This window comes from Balaenoptera acutorostrata, chromosome 16, assembly GCF_949987535.1.
Source record: "Balaenoptera acutorostrata chromosome 16, mBalAcu1.1, whole genome shotgun sequence".
Classification (NCBI taxonomy): Eukaryota; Metazoa; Chordata; class Mammalia; order Artiodactyla; family Balaenopteridae; genus Balaenoptera; species Balaenoptera acutorostrata.
This window is the reverse complement of record NC_080079.1, coordinates 73,175,206-73,201,166: the sequence shown is the minus strand read 5'-3', so window position 1 is coordinate 73,201,166 and position 25,961 is coordinate 73,175,206. Positions and strand designations below refer to the sequence as shown.

Below are 25,961 nucleotides of genomic sequence, written 5' to 3'. Positions count from 1 at the left end.
GTCTGTGGCTGAGCCCAGTGTTTCTCAACTCTGGCTTTTCCTTATAATTATCTACAGAGCTTTGAAAAGCAAAAAACAAAAACATCAATTTCTGGCCCACACCCCAGACCAGTTGCATCAGAAACCTTTGGGATTGGGACTCAGCCTCCAAAAATCCTAAGGTGCAGCCCGGGTAGAAAACCCCTGGCCTTGACTACAGGTTTCTGTGAAAAAAACCAGTTTTACTCATTATTATATTCCTCGGTGCGACCAGAATGCTACCGTGTGCTGAGCTGGACTGTTTACCCGCCCTGCCTGCTTCTGTCAGATGAGGGAAGTGACGTCAGAAAAAGAGCATCCGACCAGCAAATGGGGAGCTGTGCTCTAGTCCCAGATCCTTAAGGGACCAGGAATCGCTGGGCCTCATTTTCCTTATTTACAAAAGGAGAGGTTGAGATGAGATGATTTCTTAGGTCCCTTGCAATTCCCAAATTCTATGGCCAGGTATGTAGGGGAAAAAATCCTAATGAGCTCTGACTAGAGGTCCCATCCCTTGCTGGTGTGTGGGCTGCAGGCATGTGGCAGAGCATTATAATACAAGGCTTCAAGCGTTGCTCTCTATATGGAACTCATCGGCCAGGTCTCTTCCAAAATTCAAGACCACCTTCCCGCAAGTTACCTTTCCTGAACCCAGGCGTCATCTGCAATGCCACAGCTACTAAGGAAGGACGGACAAAAGTGTTGAGCAGCTGGTTCCTGTAAGCCGAGCACATGAGGAGGGTGACGTGCTGGAAAACAAGCCCGTCGACCACTTCTGCGTCTCCAGAGTCCACTTTCAGAGTCACCCGGTCTTTGGCGAGGCTGACGACGTTGGAGTGCAGAAGAAGGCTGGACTGGACCACTTCTTCAGCAAGTTCACTGTCTACATGCACACAGACAATCCGTTCAGGCAAATGGCGAAGAAACGGGATGGTCACTGCTGGGAGTCTCAGGCCCAGTATGAATCAACGCTAGTGACCCGACACGTTTATTCTCAAGTGCCGCGTACGGGTTTTACGCTCCACCAATTGAGGTAATGATACCATATGTGAAGGATATTGTAAAAGCACTATTTCATAAATCAACTCTCTCTGAGGACGTGTAACGTGCTTTCTTATCTACCCCAAATCCGTCAGCCATTCTGAAACGCACATCAATTCCCACTCTGAAAACCAACGCTTCCTCAGGAACCAAGGTTTTGTAATTGCAAGTTACATGACAAGAAAATCACATATATGGGAACGTAAGAATACTAACACAAGAAGACATGCTTCATACACACAAACACACACCTTGCTTAGACCAATTCTGAGATGGCAAGAATATCGCTTTACAACTTTGCAGGTAAACCCAAGGGCAGCCCAGAGAGGCACTCTCCTAGCTTCAGGTCTCTCTGAGCACAGAGGGATGCCGAGGAGATTTTTCTGGTTTTCCTACATCAAAGATAACTAAAGAGGCAGGCTCATAACAGTTCCTGGTAAGTCATCACCTGACACTACACTGGCATAGAGATAGCCAAGCAGTTAGAATTATAAGTATAATAAAGAGATGGTGATATTTAACAACATTCTTTTTTTTTTTTTTAAAGGATTTTCTTATTTATTTATTTATTTATTTATTTATTTATTTTTGGCTGTGTTGGGTCTTCGGTTCATGCGAGGGCTTTCTCCAGTTGCGGCAAGCGGGGGCCACTCTTCATCGCGGTGCGGGGACCGCTCTTCATCGCGGTGCGCGGGCCTTTCTCTATCGCGGCCCCTCCCGTCGCGGGGCACAGGCTCCAGACGCGCAGGCTCAGCAATTGTGGCTCACGGGCCCAGCTGCTCCGTGGCATGTGGGATCTTCCCAGACCAGGGCTCGAACCCGTGTCCCCTGCATTAGCAGGCAGATTCTCAACCACTGCGCCACCAGGGAAGCCCTAACAACATTCTTGATAAGGGAAATACTTTTATTGTTCCCCTGAGCCAAAGAGCTGGCTGACAGGTGTGTCAGGCAGGCACACTGCTCGAGCTGGGGGACAGGCTCTGCTACTGCGTCATGCAAGGGACAAGTGGGAGGTGTTGTTTTCCTTTCGGACTCGATCACATTCGCTTGGACTAATCTGCCTTGTCTCAGCCTGCTCAAGGTAAGGGTGCAGCACATGATATCATATATATAATACAAGATCATTTATCTTACACATACAGTATAATGCTATGTATATCATAAAAAGGCCTAGATAGAATGCTTAAGAATATATGGGGTAATCTGGGTAAAAAAGCAAAAAGGAACCGAATACACATAACATGTTCTACATTAGGAATAGTGTTTGATAACTACATGATTTCCGGTACTTGGATACCAAGCGGCTCTCACTTTGTAACAACTGGAGCTGTCGTGGCAGCTGCACAGGTTCTTTTCGCTGTGGACTGGCCACATATTTATCCCCGCTTGAAAAACCAACACCTCAGAAAGACAGGTGCCTCTGCTTTCACACGTTTCTGGGCCGAACATTCCTCTTTCACGACTTTCTGCCTTGTATTACAGCCGACATGTCCTTTGCTCCCCATCAGACCGTTAACAATACTGGGATTCGGATTCATCTTTACTTCCTTCCCGGTGACCAACGCTCAGCTGGCCGGCACTCCTGTTGGCAACTCTTCCCGGCCTCTCTCAGCCACACCGCCCTCTGCCGCTGCCTGGCTCGGCTTCCTGAGTTCTTATCTACGCATGGCAACCTTCCTGCTTGTCTCCCTGTCCCCAGTTTCTCCCCACTGTGGTCCGTCTTTAAAACTGACATCAGGGGACCTCCCTGGGGGTCCAGTGGGTAAGACTCCGCGCTCCCAATGCAGGGGCCCCGGGTCTGATCCCCGGTCGGGGAACCAGATCCTGCATGCCACACGGCAACTAAGCCCCTGCGCCACAACTACTGAGCACGGGAGCTGCAACTAAGAGCCTGTGTGCTGCAACTAAGACCCAGTGCAGCCAAAATAAATTAAAAAAACAAAAACATACCTCCTTATAAAAAAAAACACAAAACCTGACACCAGGCTGCTTGCTAAAGGCCAATCCGTCACACTTCCCTGCCTAAAACCCACGCCCGCGTCCTGTGACCTACAGACTCCAGTCCAGATCCCCAGGCAGCGGGCCTCTATGATCCAGCCTCTGTCCACATCTCCGTCTCCATCACTCCCTTCCCAGAGCCAGTGTTCTAATGTTACCAACCACCAGCAGGGCAAGGGATGCCCGGTGCTGTCACACCCGCCGTCGCATGCTTCCTGATCCCTACATTAACAGCGCTCCTCGCCATCTGTCTTCCTGAAGCGCTCCTACCGTCCCACCAAGATGCGCTCAGTAACGTCTATGAAATCTTCCCTGCGCGTGGGCCCTTTCCTACACAGCAGTCTCAGGAAGCCCCAGCAATGTGTCCATAGCTCTCTGTCTTTATGGCACTGAGCCCTCTCTACTAGTTTACACATTACCACCCACCCTGTCTTCTACACACCAGCAGAACCTCCAGAACGGGGTTGCATCTAGTTCATCTTTGTACCCCTGGTAGTTCCCAGCACGCACTAGGTACTCAGTGTAGGTTTAATGAGTGGACAGTAAATACTTGACTATAAATAATTATCCGGTCTTAAAAAGACTGCATTTCCAATTGTAGTCAAAGAGATTGAAAACAACTTAAGCTAACTTTTGTCATATACATCCCAAACTCCCAGCATAGTCTTCATAACTCCAATGAGGTTTTTACAAAGTTGTTATTATCAGAGAATTGTATACAGTTCTCCAAGACCAGCCCTTTAATCCTTACAATCCAGTGAGGCAAATGGGTTGCAAATATAATGTGGTAGAAAGAGGTGGGTGTAGGGGTTTCTCTGGTGGCGCAGTGGTTAAGAATCCACCTGCCAATGCAGGGGACACGGGTTCGAGCCCTGGTCCGGGAAGATCCCACATGCTGCGGAGAGACTAAGCCCGTGCGCCACAACTACTGAGCCTGCACTCTAGAGCCCATGAGCCACAACTACTGAGCCCGTGTGCCACAACTACTGAAGCCCGCATGCCTACAGCCCGTGCTCCGCAACAAGAGAAGCCACTGCAGTGAGAAGCCCGCACACTGCAATGAAGAGTAGCCCCCACTCGCCTCAACTAGAGAAAGCCCGTGCGCAGAAACGAAGACCCAACGCAGCCAAAAATTAAAAAAAAATAAATAAAATTAAAAAAAAAAGTTTAAAAGAGAAAAAAGAAAGAGGCAGGTGTAGAGGGAAGAATATGTGGAGTACAGAGTCATTGTTTAGTCTCCACTCTGCCAGGTAGCAAGGGCGGGTATTCTGGTCCTCTATCTACTCAGAGTCTCATAGGGAGAAATGACATGTAAACCGTTATTCTCAAATAATTGATATGCTACGTTCAATGTCCTAGAGTGATAAAAACAGATTAGGCTTTCTTTCTCTGAGCAATGCTTTGCTTAAAGTCCTATATGGGTTTTTTTCACGTCTAGGCTACAACATTTCCAAATTGAGATAAAAAAAACAAGCATTCTCACCACATATGTCCCACATACATACCAGGCCAAGTGAGAAAACCCCCAAAGGCCTGGGCTAAGCCTTTCAGCCATAAAGTCTTTTCCAACAGGGCATCAAAGTCCATGGATGGCCGGTTCTGAAGCAGAACAGCAACTATTAGTGGCCACGGACTCAGAACCAGGTTTTGAATTTGCAGGAGCTGCATTCTGTAGGCAACTTCAGTGACAAAGGCATGCATGTCCTCTGACTGTTTCTGAGGAATATATCTAAAAGGAAGAAGACAGAACAACCAATTACAGTTCTGCTACTTAGACAATGTGAGTGGAGAAGGGAATGGGAGAAGACAGACCCTTTAGAAGGTTTCTCATACTTTCTGCTGACTGAATTCTCTCAGGTCACGCTGCAAAAATATACTTTCACTTTACTAGAGTGGGATCTGTCCATTCGTCTCTGGACTGTGCTCTTGAGAGGTGCTTAAGAATACTCAAGGTAAGAGGGTTGGTTCTATTATCCCTGGTTCCAGGCCAAAACAAACAGACAAATAAACAGACAAAAAACACTTGCTGCTGCTTTGTAAGTGGCTGCATCACTTCTCCTGTGAAAACCGATGCCTCCTCCCGTGGACTGAACTGCTCTGTCTCCCGAGAATCCACAGTACTTTGAACACGTCTCTTGCAGAACACACCTAACAGGCGATGACATGATATGTATGGCAACTGCTCGTGCCTGTACTGACAGGCTGCACCGCCCTTCCGAGCAGCTTCAGGGCACCTGCTAAGCACTGCCTCGGTCCTTGCCTGACAGATTCCTCATGCGTGGATCACCCAGCGTTGAGTCAGATGATATCCGGAACCTACCCAGAGCCGGCTGGAGCGAGGATGTATGCGTAGGACCTAACAGCAGCCACATGATAAGGTGGCTTAATGTGAAAGCTGTAGCCAATGGGGACTCCCCGGTAATGGATACAACTGGCCAATTTGAGATGGACAAAGTGAAAGCTCGTGGCTGCAGAAAGCGAATGTCTGCTTCTGAGAGCTGACGAAGCTGCGAGCGCGGCTGCCAGCCGCCGTGGGGCCACTGGCGCTACAGATAAATTACGATGCTGCAGTCATGGAAGCCTGGCTGGGGAGGCGGTTTGTCCCCTTTCCTCCTGCGGGTGTATTTCTCTACATTAAGAAAACCCAAATGTGTATCTGTACCTGCACCCTGAAAGAAGCTAACACATTTCCTTGCCCACAAAACTATAACCTTCTTGACAACAGGGACTCACTCCCATTCATTAGTATCAAACAATCCTTTCTAGGATCAAAAACAATACTTAGTACACACTTTGGCTGGCCTACCAATAGGAATTGTGCTCGACAATTCCCATACATGCACTTGTTAACACCAGCTTATTTCTTCACACTTTTAAGTCAGTAGGGTATTAGGGAGGGAGCTTGGGGAGAAGGAATCCAAAGAAGCATCTATTACTTTGAGAGTAGGCAATGGGTTTTGTGTTTTGTTTTGTTTGTTTGAGCATTGTCTGGCTTTGCATGCTTAATGTATATATCCTGCAGTTAAGTGTCTGGAGAACATACTAATTGAAGCTTTCTGCTTCTCCGGGGTGTGATCTCAGATAACCAAGTTTCAGTGCCAGAAGTGGTCAACTCAAGAATCGCAGTTTACACTTTCAGATTTTCATCCTTGTTTCTATGTCAGTTATGAAAACACAGGCCTTGCACCTTGGAACCAAGTTATATGGGCTCTGACGCATCCTCCCAGCTGCCAGAGATCGAAGCGACACAGGGTCTCCGAAGTACACATGAATGTTTCCAAACTTTTCAGAGAGAATCTTCCTGGCTTTCAACAATCCCTGAGAGTACCGCAACAGGGGAAAAGAAAACAGGAATACATTCAGAAATCAGTTGGTGTATAAAGTACATCATAAATAAATATAAATTGAAAGAAATTTAATTTCTTTAAATGCCAGTACAATCAAGCTTGGCTACCCTTTACGTACAGTTGTAGATTCTTTCGGCTTAGGAACCCCTAGGAGCTCATAAGCATACAGAGTTTCTTCCAATATCCTATCGTAACTGATGCTGATTGGAACAAGGTAGGTATCAAAAACTTCTCTTTTAAAAAACGGTTCCATCACAATATTCAGAAGACCTGTAAACGTAGGGAGAAATGATCGTTCAAACATATTGAAAAGGAAAGCAAACAAGGCTGCAGGAAGATACTAAAAGTATACATTATATACCAAGCCCATAAATAGAAACAGTTGAACTTAAAGAAACAGTTATACTTATGAAGTAAAGAACATCTTGCAAAAAAAGTGTCAAGTTCTATTTAGCACCTACGATGACACCACGCCTGAAGCCTCTGGGTTTGTGTGTTTCCTTCAGTCTGTAAGGAACCTACCAAATTTTGGAGTCAGTGTCTTGGCAGAGCGGCTTCTGGTCCCTTCGAGGAAAAATTCAACAGGAGCATAACCATTCTTTAAAGAGAAAACACAAACAAACACAACAAAACACAAAACCCATTGCCTACTCTCAAAGTGATAGATGCTTCTTTTGATTCCTTTTCCCGAGTTCCCTCCCCAGCCCTCTGAGCAAACACTGCTCACAGTGAAACTTAAACAAGAGAGTCACACAGAGTAAACAGATTGCGCAGGTTATGCACATTCCTCGAGGGGGAAAAACCAGCTAAGCAGTCCATACAGAAGTTACGAATTTAGGGCTTCCCTGGTGGCACAGTGGATAAGAATCTGCCTGTCAATGCAGGAGACACAGGTTCAAGCCCTGGTCCGAGAAGATCCCACATGCCGCGCAGCAACTAAGCCCGTGCGCCACAACTACTGAGCCTGCGCTCTACAGCCCGTGAGCCACAACTACTGAAGCCCGCGTGCCTAGAGCCCCGTGTTCCGCGATGAGAGAAGCCACCGCACCGCAACGAAGAGTAGCCCCTGCTCGCTGCAACTAAAAAGAAAGCCCGTGCGCAGCACCGAAGACCCAATGCAGCCAAAAATAAATAAATAAATAAATTTATATTAAAAAAGTCTATTAAAACAAAAAAACCAAACAAAACAAAAAAAAAGAAGAAGAAGTCACGAATTTAAATAAGACCTTAGAGAAAACTTCAGTGAAAAGAAAATACAGCTTGAAAGTACTCGGTAATTATTTGCACCTACCCGTAACATAGTTTTCACATATTGGGAGAACACCGCCCAGTAGAGTTTATTGCCACCAAAGGTCCGCCGCATGAAAAATGCCCCCGACATTCGCAGCAGCTCACCAACCATCTTCATTCCTAGGAAGTCTATGAAAGAAACAATGGTTAATGTTTATTTGCAGACCTTGAAGCTTTCTATAAATATCTCAACTCAGATGCTATTAAGATAGATTTCATGTATGTAAGACACCCCTAATCTTAATTAAGGAAAGAAGGGACTCTGTCAGCAGGTGCTGGCTAGGAGGTTACCTTGTGCACCCCACTCCCCATGCACCTCTGCATTTACAACCAGACCAGCTAGAGATGGGGGAAGAGCAGGCAATGGGACAGCCTTAACTATGCCATCATGCCAATTTCCTTAGTCAGCACTGCTGCTGACCTCAGTGACAGATCAACATATATCCTCCATGCTCTGGACAGTCAGGCCAAACTAGCTCTCACCTTTCCTTTTTAACCATCAGGTGAAAATATCAATCTTCTTTTAGTGGCACAGATTAAAAAAGAAAAGCAAGTCCAGAATGAGAGAAAGAGTTCTACCATCAGTTTTAAAACAGTTCTTTTCATTTTTCCCTAATTTTCAAATAACTTCCTCACGTGTCTATATAGATGGAAATGCTTTCAAAGTGCTTAAGGTCCTGGCAGTTTTCACTTTACTGTTTACTGTGTTTATTAGCAAAGGTGTAGGCTTGAACCCCAGCTTTCCTGGCTAGCTTATAAGGGAGATGATAAACAATTTATTTGCCTTAGCAATCCTACTTTTTGGAATCAATCCTACAGATATAAAAGCACTAATATGAAAATATATTGAAAACTTGTTTGTAACAGCAAAACTACCACATTATGATACATATACACTTCTGAATATCATATAGCAATGAAAATGTTAGACATGAAGTTGGAACCTTACCAAAAAAAAATCACACCACATACAAAGATTAACTCAAAATGGATCAAGGACCTAAATATAATACCCAAGACGATAAAACTCTTAGAAGAAAATATAGGGGAAAAGCTTCATGACATTGGATTTGGCAATGATTTCTTGGATATGACACCAAAAGCACAGAAGATAAACAACAGATAAACTGGACTACAGCTGTCCCTGGGGTTGGGGGGAGTCTGTGGGGCATTAATTCCAGGACTCTCCACGGATACCAAAACAAGAGGATGTTCAAGTCCTTTATATAAAAGGGCAGAGTATTTGTATATCACCTAGCACGTCCTCATACACTTTAAATCATCTCCAGATTACTTATAATTCCTAATACAATTGCTATGTAAACAGTTGTAAATACCACGTAACTGCTACATAAATAGTTTCCTGTGAATGGCAAATTCAAGTATTGCTTTTTGGAACTTTCTGGAGATTTTTTTTCCTGAATATTTTTGATCAATGGTTGGTTGAATCCGTGGATGCGGAACCCGTGGATACAGAGGGCCAACTGTACACCAAAATTTAAAACTTCTGCTCATCAAACGATACAATCAACAGAGTGAAATGGGAGAAAATATTTACAAATCACATATCTGATAAGGGGTTAATATCCAGAACATATTAAGAACTCCTTCAATTAAACAACAAAGAAAACAAACAACCAAAAGGACTTGAATACTCCTCTGAAGAAGATATAGAATTGGCCAACAAGAACATGAAAAGATGCTCAACATCACTAATCACCAGGGAAATGCAAATCAAACTCATGATGAGATACCACTTCACACCCATTAGGATGGCTATTATTAAAAACAAAAAAACAAAAAACCTAAAAAAACAGAAAATAACAAGTGTTGGTGAGGTTGTGGAGAAACTGAACCCTTGTGCACTGTTGGTGTGATTGTAACATGGTGCAGTGACTGTGGAAAACAGTATGGCAGTTCCTCAAAAAATTAAAAATAAAATTACCATCTAACCCAGCAATTCTACTTCTGGGTGTATACCTGGAAGAATTGAAAGCAGAGACTCAAACAGGTATTTGTTCACCTATGCTCACTGCAGCACTAATCACAAGAGCCAAAAAGTGGAAGCAACCCAAGTGTCCAGGGACGGATCAATGCATAAACAAAATATGGTATATACATAGAGTGGAATATTATGCAGCCTTTAAAAAGGAGAATTCTGACAGACACTACAATACGGACGAACCCTGAGGACGTTATGCTGAGTGAAATAGGACAGCAACAGAAGGACAAATCCTGTTTGACTCCATTTACAGGAGGTATCTGGAGCCGACAGATTCATAGAAATAGAAAGGCGAATGCTGGGTGCCAGGGGCTGGAGGGAGAACAGAATGGGGGGTTAAGTGTTTAATGGAGACAGAATTTCAGTTGTGCAAGGTGAAAAGACTTCTGTGGATGGATGACAGCACAACAATGTGAACTTAATGCTACTGAATGTGCACTTAAAAATGCTGAAGATGGTAAATTTTATGTTTTGTGCATTTTACCACAATTGAAAAACATGGTAAAAGAATTTAGATCTATTTATTGACCTACAGAGATAGCCACTGATATATTATCAAATAAAAATAACAACAGCAAGTAATACATCCAGGTCGTATAATCTCATTTTTCACCCTGAACCAAAAACCCTATGTGCATATATGCTTGCTGATGTCTGGGTAGGCGCAGTAAAGCGCAGTGCAGAGGACAGAATCCAAACTATTAAACACTGGGACTGGTAGAAAGAAGGGAGAGGGTTTCCCTGGTGGCGCAGTGGTTAAGAATCCGCCTGCCAATGCAGGGGACATGGGTTGGAGGCCTGGTCCGGGAAGATCCCACGTGCCGCGGAGCAACTAGGCCCGTGAGCCACAACTACTGAACCTGAGTTCTAGAGCCTGTGAGCCACAACTACTGAAGCTCGCGTGCCTAGAGCCCGTGCTCCGCAACAAGAGAAGCCACCGCCATGAGAAGCCCGCGCACCGCAACAAAAAGTAGCCCCCGGTCGCCGCAACTAGAGAAAGCCCACGCACAGCAATGAAGACCCAACACAGCCAAAAATAAATAAATTAATTTTTTTAAAAAAAAGAAAGAAGGGAGAGGTTATTTTCATCATTTTCTTCAAATAACCTCGGCACTGCTAAAATCATTCCCGTGAATGCCTTAATTTTTATAATTAAAAAAAGGGAGAAAACCAATGCATACCCATTCCTGCTGCTATGACCGGCACAGGTAAGTCGTAGTTGTATAAAAGAAAAGACAGCATCAGAAAGTCAATGTAACTTCGATGACTGGGCAACAGAACAACAGGATGCTCCTGGATGGCTCGCTGTAGCTTTAAAACAAACGTTACACTTTGAATAATTTCAGCTTTCATATTATTAAAATCGTATCTTAAATCAGAAAATGGAAGAACGTGCGTATGTACAGAGGGAATACGAGTAATGTTTTTGTCTCCCTACCACGTACGCAGAACTTATTTCAGAGTTCTAGTTAAATAATCTCCCATAACGCAAGAACAGCAAAAAGATAAATTTTACGGATCATAACAATAATGGTGATGATCACTAACACGTACTAGTTGAGAAGCAGACTAAGCATTTTACATGCATTGTTTAATGCCACGTATTTGTACATAAGGCCTAAGCCTCAGCTTCCTCATCTGTGACACGGCCATGCCTCTAATACATGGTGGAGCTAGGACTGGATCTGTCAGTCTGAATTAAAAAGTCAACTGTCAGCCACTGCGCTAGACTGACTGCTAGTTTGTAGGAAGAGAAAACAAAACTCCTCTCAGGGAGATTTAAAAAAAAATACGAATTGTTAGGACCAAAGAAAGGACTGGTATTTCTCTATCTATGCACCGGGCTCACTGCCAGGGAGAGTGGGTGCCTCGTAGCAGGGAGGGAATGCATCCGAGCTCCCTGATCCACTCCTCGGGCTGTCAATCCCAAAAATACCCACTGTGTCAAGGTGTGTCTGTCTTCCTGAAATCTAAATACGTAACCCACTGAGGCAAGGTAGTCTGCGATCAGTTAAGACGTAGCCAGCAATATCCCCCGCTCCCAACACTGTAGCAAACATTCTCCGACAGAGATGCAGATGGTAAGTCAGCAATCTAGAAATCAGTCACGGCAGGAAGAAATACTTGGAAGCAAAGTAAATGACTGAATAAAAACAAAGCATTAAAAGGCATGAGGAGGAAGGCCGGTGAAGGTAAGCGCTTCCTAGTAAGAGAAAAAAGGTATTAAAAACAAATGAATAGAAATAATCTTCATAGGGAAAGCTCTGACTTTCAGAAAAAAGTAAACAATTAAATGACAGGAGTGATAGAATTAGAAAAATCACCATTTGGCAATCATAAGAGTAATAACTGATTCAAGCAAAAAACATCAGTGGCTGTAAAAACGAGTGGAGGAAAGTATGATGAAAAACAGGACACTGAAGCATCCTTAAAGTCTCTTGTCCCAAGATACTTATTAATTATAGGGGGACAAAGAGTAACTCTACAGTGGCAAAGAGCACTGCAGCCAACTGATGAACGTGAACATCACCAGGAACAGGCAGACAGAGGCCACGTGCTTCTGGGCTGATACACTGAGAAGGACACGGCCTGAGCCTAATCGAGAAGACATCCCAAACCCAAATCTAGGGACACTAGAATATAACTGGCCTGATGTCTTCAAAAGTAGTATCATGAAACACAAACAAAGACTCAGTAATTGTTCTAGATGAAAAGAGTCTAAAGAGATACAGAAGCTGACTGTAACACACGACGCAGGACTTTCTTTTGTCTAGACAGGACACAGCTGGGACAGCTGGTGAAACATGAATAAGATCTGTACTACCAGCACTGTGTCAATGTTAATTTGCTTATTTTGATAATTACACCGTAAGAGAATGTCCTTGTTTATAGGGAAAACACACCAGAAAGGTGTGTGAGGAAAGGAAAAAGAACATGTTGTAGGGGCATCTTGGTGAAGAATATACAGAACTTCTTTGTACTACTTCTGTAACTCTGTGAACATCTGACATTAGGTTAGTCTGTAAAGTCTGTAACTAAGTGACTAAGTTAGTTTGTCTGAAGCCTGTAGATCTGAAGGTACGAGGAGAAAACACTCTGCAGAGAGGCGGAGTCTTTTCTGCTCAGGCTGGATGCCACCTGCTAACCAGGGCCTGCTCATCTAGTGCAAAGCGGGATGCCTTTGAGTTGAATAAATTGTCAGGGATTGAAGAAGAGATTGCTTTTTTACAAGCAATACTCACTTTCTGAATACCTTCTTCATTTACACACACTTTCGAGAAAATTTGTTTAAATACTTTGCTCAGGGCAAAGGCACAGAACCGAATGGCTCCCAGACGCAGTTTGTGGTTCATTTCATCCAGGATCTCACAGGCTTCCTCTCGCAGGACCTCGGCAGATTGAAGGGATTCCCTGGAAAGCTACAAGAAAAGGGAAAGCAGGGATAAATTTCTGGAAAAAAAAAAAAGAAGTCAAAATTCTTTTTGCTCAAATCAGTAGGACCAGTCCCAAATGGACCAATGTTATTCTATAACTCAAAATGGTATGTTTTCTTCTTAATTTAAATTGATATAATTTAAGCTTACATCCAAATTCTCTAAAATAAGTTGTTGCTCAAGATCTAGTGTCCGAGAGCATACACTTAGTAGTTACTTTCAGTAGACTGTTGCAGCTGATTTTTTAAAAAATTTATTTTATTGATTTATTTTTGGCTGTGTTGGGTCTTTGTTGCTGCGCACAGGCTTCCTCTAGTTGCGGCGAGCGGGGTCTGCTCTTTCTTGCGGTGCACGGGCTTCTCACTGCGGTGGCTTCTCTTGTTGTGGAGCATGGGCTCTAGGCATGCGGGCTCAGTAGTTGTGGCCGCGGGCTCTACAGTGCAGGCTCAGTAGTTGTGGCGCACAGGTTTAGTTGCTCCGCGGCATGTGGGATCTTCCCTGAGCAGGGATCAAACCTGTGTCCCCTGCACTGGCAGGCAGATTCTTCACCACTGCACCACCAGGGAAGTCCCACAGCCTACACATCTGAGGAATCAGGATCAGAAGGGAAAGAGAGAACTGGAGCATTAAAGAGAAAGAATACATTGCCAGGAGAGGACCTTCCTCGAGACAGAAAATGCTCATGCCCGTCTGAGCCAGTTGAGAAGGCTGGGGAGTAGGAAAGACAAGACCCCTGGGGACAGGAAGGACCTGGATAGGTGAAGAACACAGGTGAAAAGGCCGGTTTGTTCAGAAGGCACTGGAGGAAAGCAGAGAAGAAGAGAATGACCTGGCCTCTTATCCTGTGCACCTGGGCTTCTCATTTGCCCAACTGATATGCTGTCCCTACAGATCCCTCTCCCTGGAAACCTGAGAGAAGCAACGGTCTTACAACTCCTTGTCCCCAGTGATGTCCCTCTTCAGTCTCTTCTCCATGTCACAGACCTGAGCAGTCTCTTCAACGCAGAAGTCATCACATCCTTCCTTGGCTAAAGCCCCTTCAATAGCTGCTACTGCACTGTGCAAGATAAAGGCAGCCTGAGCTAGAGAAGCGGCAGCAGGGATGGAAAGAGGTAGACAAGTGCTATTTTTAGGAGGGTACATCACTTTTAGCAGAGCACATCAGCAGCTCTTAGTGCCTGAGAGCGTGTGAGAGGAGAGTAAGAAGCTGAAGATGGCATCCAGATTTTTGGTTCGAGCAACTAGCATATGGGGGGGGGCATTCTTAGAGACAGGACAATCTGGGTGGGAGGGGGGAATATACACAGTACAGGGGTGGGGTGGATCCAAGACTTTGATTTAGACATCTTGAATGCTTTTGGAGTGCTTTTGGAATTTCCAAGTGGATACCCAATAAACTATAAAAATATATGTATGAAACTCAAAAGAGATCTGGGCTGAAGCAACAGATACTAATTATCTATATTACTTACAATAATATATTATTTTTGTATAGTAATATTATAATACGGAGACATTAGCATAAGGAAGGTACTTAAAATTCTGGCAATAAATAAAACTGCCCAGCAAGTGGGTAGATAAGAAGGGGCTAGAACAAAATCTTGAGGAACAGCAGCATTTAAAGAGACAGGCAAAGGAAGAGAAGCCCATAAAGACAACTGGGAAATAATCAAAAAGATGTGGTGGGCAAGCGGGAGAGTATGGTGTCAGGGAAAGGAGAGAGCGTGTACCAAAAGCTATCCAGGATTTGAATGAGGTTGATTTTAGCCACGAGGAAGGAGGTCATTCACCATCTTGGGAAGAGCTCCTTACAGGGCGCTGGAAATCAGATTCCAGTGAGTTGAGTGGTACACGAAGGGTGAGAAAGTAGGGCAACGAGCATAGAAAACACAGCCAACTTCTTCAAAGGGCAGAGCAGAAGTGGGAAAGGAAGAGATGGGTAGTAAGTAGAGAAGGAATGTGGTCAAAGGAAGTCTAATTAAGTTGGAAGAGAAGTGAGCATGTTAAATGCTGATGGTAAAGAGCTGGTAACAAGGAAGAAGTTCAGACAACTGAGGGGACAGAGGACAGAGCAGAGTCCCCGAGGAGGAGGGGGAGGTGGAATTCGGAGCAAAGGAGCAGGGTGGGGATTAAACTTGAACAAAAGGGGACCCCTGTTCCATTCTAGTAGGAGGGAGGAAGAAAATGATGGGTGTTAGATGCTGGTGAATTAGGAGCCTGACTTCAGGGAGCTGAAACAGCCCTCACTTACATAATGGCTTACATTTTCTTTGTGAAGTAGGAAGAAAAGTCATCTGTACAGAGTAAGCGGAGAAGGTAGGGTGGGAGGTTCAAGGAGAATGGGGCAACTGAAACTGCCGTTTTGGAGACAGGGAGAGAGTTTACTAGGGAGACAATCAGTGACTGGGTAACACAGAGGGCCCAAGGGTGCTGCGTAACCGAGAATTTATAATAATTCCAATCTACCTCGATTATATGATTCTTCTCAGCAGTACATTCAAGTCCGAAAAACACTGGCTTAAATCAGTCACACTTAACCTGGCTGTGCATTAGAATTACATGGGGAAACTTAAAAAAAAAAAAAAGAAGAAGAAGAAGAAAAGAGAAATGCCTGGGTCCTAACCTAGACCAATTAAACCAGAATCTCTGTGGATAGGACCAAAGTATTTTTTTTCATTCATTAATTCAAGAAATATTTATTGAATGTGTACTACATGCTAGGCACCAGGAATACAGCAATTTAAAAGAGACAGAGAGAGAGAGAGAGAGAGAGAGAGAGAACTTGACTTCACTTATGAAATAAGTTCAGCCAGACAAGATTAATAGATTCACCAAGATAGATCACAACAATACGATTAAGAGCATAGGTCATATGCCCGAATCAGAATAAAAGAGACAGCAAATAATAAAGATAATAAATAATTTTCCTGGGAGCTCTCCGGCGGTCCAGTGGCTAGGGCTCCGCGCTGTCACGGTCTGGGCCCGGGTTCCAACCCTGGTGCAAAACAGAGCACAGCTTCTCTCCCAAGCCCTCTTCTACGTCCCTATCTCAGTGAATGGCTCTAACAGCCTTGATTCTTCTTTCCTTCACTTCATGCACCCAACTGGTCACTTCTTAAGTCTGTCCACTTCTCTGTTTCTATAACCACTTGCCAGTCCAGGCAGCTATGATCCCACCAAGGGATCACTGCAGGAGCAGCACACACAGCCCTCCCGTCTCCTTTTTCGGCAGCACGGTGCTTCTAAAACGTAAACTGATCGTGCCGCACTGCAACCGGAAACCCTTCCACGGCTTTGCACTGTATGTAGGATAAATCTAATTCCTTTGGACGGTTCACAAAGCCCTTCACGACGCGGCCCCGGCTTTCCCCTCCAGTCCAACTCTTGTCATTGCCCCTCCTTTGCTCTCTTCAGTCTGGTCCCATCGAACACCTCTCAATACCATGAACATACACGCGTGCTTCTCCTTAAAATAAGCTGGTGGTTCCGAAACTTCACTATACTTGGGAATTGACTGGGCTTTTAAAAAACTTCGGACGCCTGGTTCCTCACTCCTGACATTCTGATTTAACTGGTGTGAGGGTGAGACGTAGGCACAGGGATTTTTATTAATTAATTAATTAATTTTTGGGCTGTGTTGGGTCTTCATTTCTGTGCGAGGGCTTCCTCTAGTTGCAGCGAGTGGGGGCCACTCTTCATCGCGGTGCACAGGCCTCTCACTGTCACGGCCTCTCTTGTTGCGGAGAACAAGCTCCAGACGCGCAGGCTCAGTAGTTGTGGCTCACGGGCCCAGTTGCTCCGCGGCGCGTGGGATCTTCCCAGACCAGCGCTCGAACCCGTGTCCCCTGCATTGGCAGGCGAGTTCTTAACCACTGCGCCACCAGGGAAGCCCCTCCCTGAATAATTTTAATGTGCCATGAGGTTTGAAAACCACAGGGAAAAGGTATTTGGTCTGCTAGGAACACTCTTCTTCACCCACTTCACCTGGAAAACCCCCAAACATCTTTCAGGGCTCATTTATAAAATCACTTCTCTAACTCCCTATACAAAATTAGTTGCTCTTATAACTAATTAATGCCCCTGTACACTGGCCTCCCATTAGCAATGTTTTGTATCATATTTCACTGTAATTGACTGCACAACTGTCATCATTCCCTATTAGACTATACACTTAAGAGGTCAAGAACGCTGCTCAACTAGCTATTAGACACAATGTCTAGCAAAGAGGCTAAGACGCATTATGGGTACAATAAACATTTGATGAATGTGCTGAATATAGCAAAATCTAAAAAGATACATTAAAAATAGCAAAATAAATTCATAGAATCAAGAAGAGATAGAACTTGCTGACAATGAACAAATCTGGCTATGGCTGAAGAAGGAATCACTTACCTGTTTAATGACATAATGAATCTCTTCAGAGTTGAGAACGCTACATTTAATCTCACTTGGCTTGCAAGGAGTAATTCCCTTGTAGACAAGAGGTGTGTAGCATTTCATGGCAAATTTCAGGTCGCTGACATGCCTTCTCTCCTCCAAAACATCTTCAAACTCATCCCACTTTTTGAGCTCCTTCTGTGGATAAGGCAAATGAAAGAAAGTGACGCACATGCTGTAAAACTACGTTGGTAAGGTTTCATCTTAGCCCAAATTTTTATTCTATGACATAGAGTAAGAGCAGAGTGTTCTGATGTTAGGTTTTCATACAGTAAGAAAAAGAAATGTAGCTATTGGACTTCCCCGGTGGTTGAGAACCCACCTGCCAGTGCAGGGGACACGGGTTTGAGCCCTGGCCCGGGAAGATCCCACATGCCGCGGAGCAGCTAAGCCCGTGAGCCACAACTACTGAGCCCGTGTGCCACAACTACTGAGCCCTCGTGCCACAACTACTGAAGCCTGCACGCCTAGAGCCCATGCTCCACAACAAGAGAAGCCACCGCAATGAGAAGCCCGCCCACTGCCACGAAGAGGAGCCCGCCACTCGCCGCAACTAGAGAAAGCCTGTGCACAGCAACGAAGACCCAACGCAGCCAAAAATAAAAATAAAAAAAAGAATAAAATTACCGAAAAGAAATGTAGCTATTATTAGGATCAATGAATTGATGATATTGAATTATAATATTTTATTATCATATTTCTGATTGCTATCTTTATAAAGCCAGTGCCCCTTTATGAAAGTTAACAAACATAGCAAAGCTGGGACATTAGGCTCTAGAGTAATCTGATCAACTTTACAGGTTTCGTCAATCACACCAATAAACTTGTTTTGTCTGCCTCTCTCACTTAGTTTTAAAAATTAAAGCGTACATCAGAGAGTCAAGATTATGTCAAATCAAATAAAACTACATGGGTGCAAACCCAAGACAAACGTGCTCCCATATAAGCTACTATGAAGCAGTCTGTATTTTGCCGTGTTACTTTCTTTTCTCCTTTCAACCCACTGCAATTCAGCTTCTATCCAACCAGCCCCTGACACTGCTCGTTATTAGGCTACCAACGACTGCTGGATTGTTAATTCTTAAAAGTTTGTTTTCCTGATGATAAAAGTAATAGCAGTAATAATAAGTACAGCTAACATGCGTCGTTGCTTCCTAAGTGTCAGGCACTATCCTGAGAACGTTACCTGTATGAAGGGGCTATCAATCCTCACAACAAACCTAAGAGGTAGTTGTCACCACTACCACGTTTCACAATGGGGAGACCAAGGCACAGAGAAGCGAAATAACTCAGCCAAGGTCCCACAGCTCTCAGAGGGCAGAGACATGATTCAAGCTGAAGCCTTATTGCTTCACAGACCTTGCTCCTAACCACTACCCTATACTACTCAGCATGCTAATTATGGAAGATTTGGAAACGTGGAGACATACAAGCAAAGATAAACTGCCCACAATGTTACACCCTGGGAATAACTACTCTTAACACTTATTAGTTCCCTTATTTTTTTCATTCATAGATACAAAAATACATATTTTTAAATTTAAAACATGGACCCTACCAAATATAGTTTATCTTGCCTTATCAACTGTATTCTGAATACTTCCCTATATTAAATATTGTTTTAAAATATTTTAGTGGCTGCACCGTCACCTTTATATTCCCTAATTTCTTAATATAATTTTTTAATTACCAAAGTGATACATGCTCATTATAAAAATTGAGGAGATACAGAAAAGCCCAAAGAAGAAAATTAAAATCAACTGTCACCCAATGAGCCAGAGACCATTTCAGTGAATGCTTTTTTCTTTGCCTGTGAAAAGTCCCTCCCTCACCACACGTACATTTTGATTTGTCTCCTGATTTTTTTTTACTTAATGTTATAAACGCTCCTCCATGTCATTTAAGTTTCTCCCACGATGATATTACTTTTAATGTTGGATGTTTGGACTCTTTTTTTCATTCATTGCTACTATAAAGAGTGTAACATACATTAATATTTCTTTCAAATCTAATCATTAGACCCTGGCCTCTTTCAAGTCTTCGTCCTGCTAGACCTCCCCACTGTGGGACATCATTCTCAAGCCCTCCCTCCTTTCATTACCTACAACTATTCTGAAATGTTCCTACTGTGGTTTCTTTAATTCATGACTCTGTCACAGCAGAAAACCCACCTCATTTCTCTAATCCAGACATTCTCAACCTGGGGGAAATTTTCCTCCCCCGGTTATAAATATGTCTTCTTTCCTCCCACTTCCTTTAACGTATGTTAACATCTCCATCCCTCTTTTCTTCACGTCACATGGTGCTGAGTACTCTCACCTACTCAACTGGTTTCAAATACTTATGCTTCTGAATCCCTTGCCCTGTCCTCTTCTCCCATCTGGCTTTTCCAAAACTGAACTCATTTCTCCTCTGCACAATCCTACAAGCTGATTATTTTCCTGAAATCTCAATCAATAACCCCACACCATCTACATCCCTCTGTTTACATCACTCTAGACCTTTCCTCCCTCACCCTTCACATCCAATCCGTTCCATCCTGCTAACAAGGCCTTTAAGGATCCATCACGTCTACTCCTCATTCACGTGTCCAGCCTGTGCTCTTTATCACAGCGGCTTCCTCACTGGTCTCCTTGCCTACGTTTTGTCCCTTTGAATCAGTCTTCCATGCCACCATGCGCCCTTTTCAAAACACAATTCTGGCTTAAAATATTTACATGACACCCCTCACCTCCTTCAGAGTAAGACCTAAGCCACTGCTGGCGTCATATGAGAACCTCTATGACCTGGCTTTTCCTTCTCACCACACTCATGGGCCACTCAACAGTGAGTGATTTGATTTCCCCAACACAGTCCATCGCTGACAGGCCTCGGGGCCTTTGCACGTGGCCATCTCTGCCTGGAATGCCCTTCTGTCCCTGTCATCCTTGCTTTGGCATCACTCTTCTGTGACAACTCTCCTTGAGTTCCCCTGATGGAATGACTCTGCCTTCCTCATTAGGACTTCTTTACCTTCTACATACGTCTATTGTGGTATGTATCCCATAACATGTAATCGTTTGCATGTCTGTCTCCCTACTAAAATGCAATTACCTTGAGGGCAGGACAGTTTTTGTCCTCTTTGTATTTCCATCATCTAGCTGTGTTTGGAATACAGCACAATTGATCAATAACTGACCGACTAAATGTTAAGGTAATAAAAAAAAACAAACAGAAAAACTGAGACCACCATTAGGCACGACGAGAATACAAATAGAAGCAGAGCATTTATAAGGAGTTTAAATATAAAAGGATAGCATGTAAAACATGTGAAATACGCAAACATGAACATTTTTATGCCTACATATATAAGTATAGAGAATATATGAGGGGAAAATATTCGAGCTTGGAATTCTGGTGTAAAACTGCAGTCGCTGTAACATATCGCATACTCCTGCTTATAAGGCTAAAGCACCTCAAATTTCACAGTTCTCATTAATGAAGTAATAGCATAAGTTATACAGGCTCAGACTTGGTAGAATGCCACAAATTACCATTATAAATGATATAATTTTAGGGACAAAAAAGATCTTAGAGACTTCCCACTTAGCGGTCCTGGGTGTGGGAACAGAAAAGGATCACAATCAGTTGAGGCGGTGTGTGTGGGGTGGAGGAGGTGGGGGAAGAGAAAGAGAGAGCGGAAGGGGAGGAGAGAGGAAAGGGGGAGAGGGGAGGGAGGGCATCCTCAGAACAAGAACCTGCAAGGCAGAGCAGCACATATGTACCCAGCAGGTATGTAACCTTGCCAGCTGTGATCATCTGCAATCCTTCCACGGTTCTGTTAACTGCAGGATCAAGCTCACACTTCTCAACACACGAGCCAGCTATACAAAGACCTAGTTGCCTAAACAAGCTATGACATCTCATGGCTCCCGCAGCTTTGTTCAAGTCACCTCTAAGAATGGCATTCCTATCAAACACCTGAGTATCTGTTATAAGCATGCTATTGTGGTATGTGTTGGGGATATGCCTTGTCTAACCAAGACGGACACAGCCTCTTTTGTCAGTAACCCTGCGCATGGTGGTACCAGTTGTTGAGACAGGGCACTTACAAATGGCCGTTCACCACCGTTCACCTGGAAAACACTCAGCTATCAGACAAAGCTTCTGTACACCTCCTCTGTGTACCACTTCCAGATTCTCCCTTTAACGCAGGACCAAAATGGTCATCTTCTCCGTTGAGTATTTAGGGAATCCTCGTTACATTTTCATCTAGAATACTTCAATAAACTTGTCTTTGGTGTCTCCCCTACAAGATTGTGAACTTCCTGTCATGTGTCTTATACATTTTTGTATTCCCAGTCCTTCAATCATTGTTTGTGGAATGAAAAAATAAATTACTAAATGAAGCCACTTCTTGAGCCCTGTTGATGACAGCTCTCCAATATTCACAGTCTAAAGCTCACACTTCTCCCAATCTGGTCTAACTGAATGTCTAATCCAGTGGTTTTTAACTCAGGCTGCACATTAAAATAACTCGGGGAACTTAAAATATTGATGCCCAGGCCCCCCCTAAAGATTCTTAATTAATTTGGTCTGTGAGTGGTACCTGGGTTATCAAAAGCATTTTTGAAAGTACTCTAAGTGATTCCTACATGCAGCCAGGGTTGAGTGTTACTGCTCATTAACTGGCCTTCCCTATGCCATGCTGGAGAAGTATTTACCATCATAAAATAAATACTCACCCAGGAGCACGATACAATGAGGAGGCCAAGTGAGAAGAATGAGGTGAAGGATTTTCCCCCCATTGTTCGTCTTCCCTATCTTACTTTGCAGAGTGGGCCTCTCCTGATTGCTAGTTAAACAGGCCTCTCCTTGTACCTCCCTTTCAACTGCTCTGGTGGATCCATCCATTCAACAGTTACTGACAGCCCCAAACGTACCAGTCACCGTTCTACAGGCTCAGAACACGGCATGAACACGGCGGACAAGGAGCGTGCCCTGAGGGAGCTGAAGGAAAGACGGACAACAAATAAACAAGGTAAGTTCACTCAGGGATGCCACCAGTAGCATGCCGGTAAATGTGCAACTACGGGAGAGCCCTGGTTTATAGCACCTGCCAGTTTCTGGGGTACACTCGCTCCCAGCGTGGCAGATTTCAAGCTACCAATACGACCTCACTGAATGTGGAGTTGGGAGGAGATGCAAAGAGCCACCATTCTCCAGGATTTCCACCTTACAGTGTGACAGATGGAAATAACTTCAAAAGTGTGGATAACAGGAAAATTTAGTAAAATAATCAGGAAGTGCTGAGTTCTGAGTATTAATTATTTTTAACGGAATTTGTTTAATTATAAATGTATATAACAACCTTTAATTTTTAATAATGGCAGTGTTTTAACAATAGGCTCGCAAGCTTCATACAAATTTAACAGTCAGCTTTGAGAGCCAATATAAGACTGCTGTAGCACAACACTGACAAGAGAATATAAACAAAATAGAGGAACTAATGAGGAAGAGTGACTGGAGAGCTACTTTCGATTGAGTGGTGGGGGAAGGCCTCTTTGAGCTGGGACCTCAATAATAAAAAAAAACAGCCAGCAATGCAAGGTTCTGGGAGAACAGAGCACACCACACAGAGAGGGCTACAAGCACTCCGAGAAGGAAGCATGCTTACTTCTGAGAAACGGAAGGCCAGTGCGGCTGGACCAGGGAGCAGGATCGGTCAAACCAGAGACGGAGCAATTACCTAATTACGTAGAGTCTTGTAGGACACGGTAAAGAGTCTAGACTTCCCATTCAGACTCCAACAGGAAGCCATCATTTGGGTTACGGGTACACCGGTGATAACGCAATCCCAGTCTGCTTTTCATCTGTGGTCTCATTGGAGGATTTCAAGCAGACGTATGGCTTCGGACACCACCTACTGGCGGAGGCTGCCATATCTGTATATTTAGGCCAGACCCTCCTCTTCTACTCTGGTACCGCATTTCTAACGCTCTTTGGAGGTCTCCCCAACACTTTGTGAGGTATCTGGTCCGTAACAGGATAATCCACAAGTTAAAAATCATTAATTTTGCCTCTTCCACCTCAAACTCAACACATCCTAAGTTGAAATGACTGTTCTATTACCCCGACCAAATCTGCTCCTCTTCCTCTTTCTCATCAGTGAAAGGCATCGTCGTCCGCCCAGTTGCCAGATCGCAGAAACGGGGAGTCAACTTCAGACTGCGGCCTCTTCCCTAGCTGCCACATTCAACTGTCCTGAATACCACACAAACTCACCCGCCTCCCTCCTCGCCAGACTCACGGCCACTGCCTCACGGCAGGCTTTCGTCACCTCCCTGGATTACTGCGACAGCGTCCTAACTGACCTCCACGCTTCTGGTATCAGATTCCTTCTGCAACGAATTCTCTTTCTACAGCCTCTGCTTATGCTTCGATAAAAGAGGTTACCCACATAATCATGCCAGAAACCTAGTAGTCTTCTCAGACTTTCAAAAATACAAATCCAATCATCCTTAAATGGTGTCCCATAGAATGAAGATTTTATCCTGAAGGGCGTTTAAAAACATAAAATTCCTTTAGGAAATATCCTCTGCCTACTTCCTTAGTTTCGTTTCTCACGTCCCCTTTATTCTACCCTTACCTATCTTGGTTCCCCCAAACATGCCAAGGAGTGGTCTTCTTACACTGATGCCTAGGACAGTCTTCCTCTCCCTCACCTCCCGTTCATACCTCAAAATCTCAGCTCAGGTGTCACATTCTCTTAGAAGCCTCCTCCAAGTCCCCAGACAGGTCAGGTGCTCCTTCCCAGCCCTCCCACAATATACTGTGCACGCTTCAATCATTGGGCTTCTCTCACTTAACTGCGATTACTCCTTTATTCTCATGACACCCTTTGAAGTCCTTAAAGGCAAGGGCTGGATCTTTAACTTCCATATCTTGCACATTGAGAATACTGACTAGGACACTGTTAAGTACCTACAGCTGCAACGTCTGCTGCAATCAGCAGTATCTTAAATATCTCTAAGACTAGATTAGAGTATTGCACAATAAGAGTGTGGCCCAGGAAAGAAACAAGGGCAGTCTGAAACAGTAAGAAAAAGTTCAGGTTAACATGAAAGTTAAGACTGCTGTCACAAGCGGAGTGAGGGCGGCTGTCCAGCTTCAGAAGCAGTAACGGCTTACATGCAATTAACTGCTTTAGTTTTTCACGTGAAAAAGGTGACCAAAGTCTTATCATTGGTGAATGGGGAAATAAAAACCAGCTCTTTCCTTCAATACACATGTGGAAAATTGCTGTAATTCACAAACCAGTTTAGGGCTGAAAAAAACTACCCATGGGAAGTCAGAGCTACATAGCAACCCTCTTTCCCTACATTTCGAGGTTGAACTATTTCACCACTGCGCTGTGCGGTGAGGTCAACGAACAGAGAGGTCCAAGTGATAAATCTTGGGAAAGTGGACAATTTAGCAGCAATCATAAGCCCAGAGCTCTTGACAGCAAGGGAACAGAAGTTTCCCCATGTTCCACTGGTCTCCCAATTTGAAGGTAGCCATAGGTATATACATTCTTTTCTGACTTTTTTGTTTATCTTGCTCTTTCGTGTTTTCCCTGTTATGACCTTCCTACATAAATTAACATTATATTTAAGCCAGAACATTGGTAACATGACTTTAAACTGCATTCTTTTATTTCCTCCTAAGGTAGATAAAAATTAATTTGGTTAAAAAAAAAAAAAAAAGTCAGTTGCTCCAGGGTTGTGAAATACTTCCACCTGGTAATTTCTTCATGACAATTCTGAGTGACCAACATTCCGTCGGCAAAAAAGACCAGTTCAAATCAGAAGAGGGGGTTGTGGGGTGAAAGGGCCAACTGGAGAGAGGCCGGGGGGCATTAGTTCTCTTCCAAAATGACTTGTGGAAAAAGTACAATGATGGGCAGAAGACAGAAACACAATACAGATTTCCAGAAACTCCAAATCTGCTTAGATGAGAAACGGAAAGTCTTAGAAACTCAATGCCCACAGACAAGCCAAATACTTTTTCTCCCGGGAATATCACAGCTGCGAAAGAGCGGGGTGGGTTGGGAGCCACGGGCTACCCCAGGCTGAGTCAGACCCGCAGGTTCCTCGGGTTCGACCGAAAGGTAGCCTGACACGCCTCGCAAGAGGTAGAGAGACTCCAATTCTCCCCGCCTCGTTCCCGTGTCAGGGGCGTTCTGAAGGCCCAACGCCTGGTGGAGGGGAAGGGAAGGAACGAGCGGGAAGGAACCAGCGGAACCATCACCAGGAGAAACTTCTAAAAGTACACGGACATGCCCACACGCAGCGATACAACGTTGCCCTAGAAACCAAATCAACCACCTAATCTCTCCTGGGGGCGGGGAGGCTCGGACCCACTCTTCTGGGC

General features: G+C 44.2%; 1 protein-coding gene across 1 annotated transcript in view; it reads right to left on the bottom strand.

Moving 5' to 3' along the window:
- GNPAT (glyceronephosphate O-acyltransferase) overlaps positions 1–25,961 on the bottom strand; it is a 31,196-nt gene that overhangs the window by 4,911 nt on the left and 324 nt on the right. The window contains exons 2-10 of the mRNA XM_057530790.1: positions 17,523–17,705; positions 12,939–13,115; positions 10,878–11,007; positions 7,696–7,823; positions 6,927–7,002; positions 6,523–6,674; positions 6,245–6,375; positions 4,563–4,786; positions 659–901 (exon numbers count right to left, since the gene is read on the bottom strand). Coding sequence (XP_057386773.1) covers positions 659–901; positions 4,563–4,786; positions 6,245–6,375; positions 6,523–6,674; positions 6,927–7,002; positions 7,696–7,823; positions 10,878–11,007; positions 12,939–13,115; positions 17,523–17,705 — 1,444 coding nt within the window. The remainder of the gene's footprint in view (positions 1–658; positions 902–4,562; positions 4,787–6,244; positions 6,376–6,522; positions 6,675–6,926; positions 7,003–7,695; positions 7,824–10,877; positions 11,008–12,938; positions 13,116–17,522; positions 17,706–25,961) is intronic.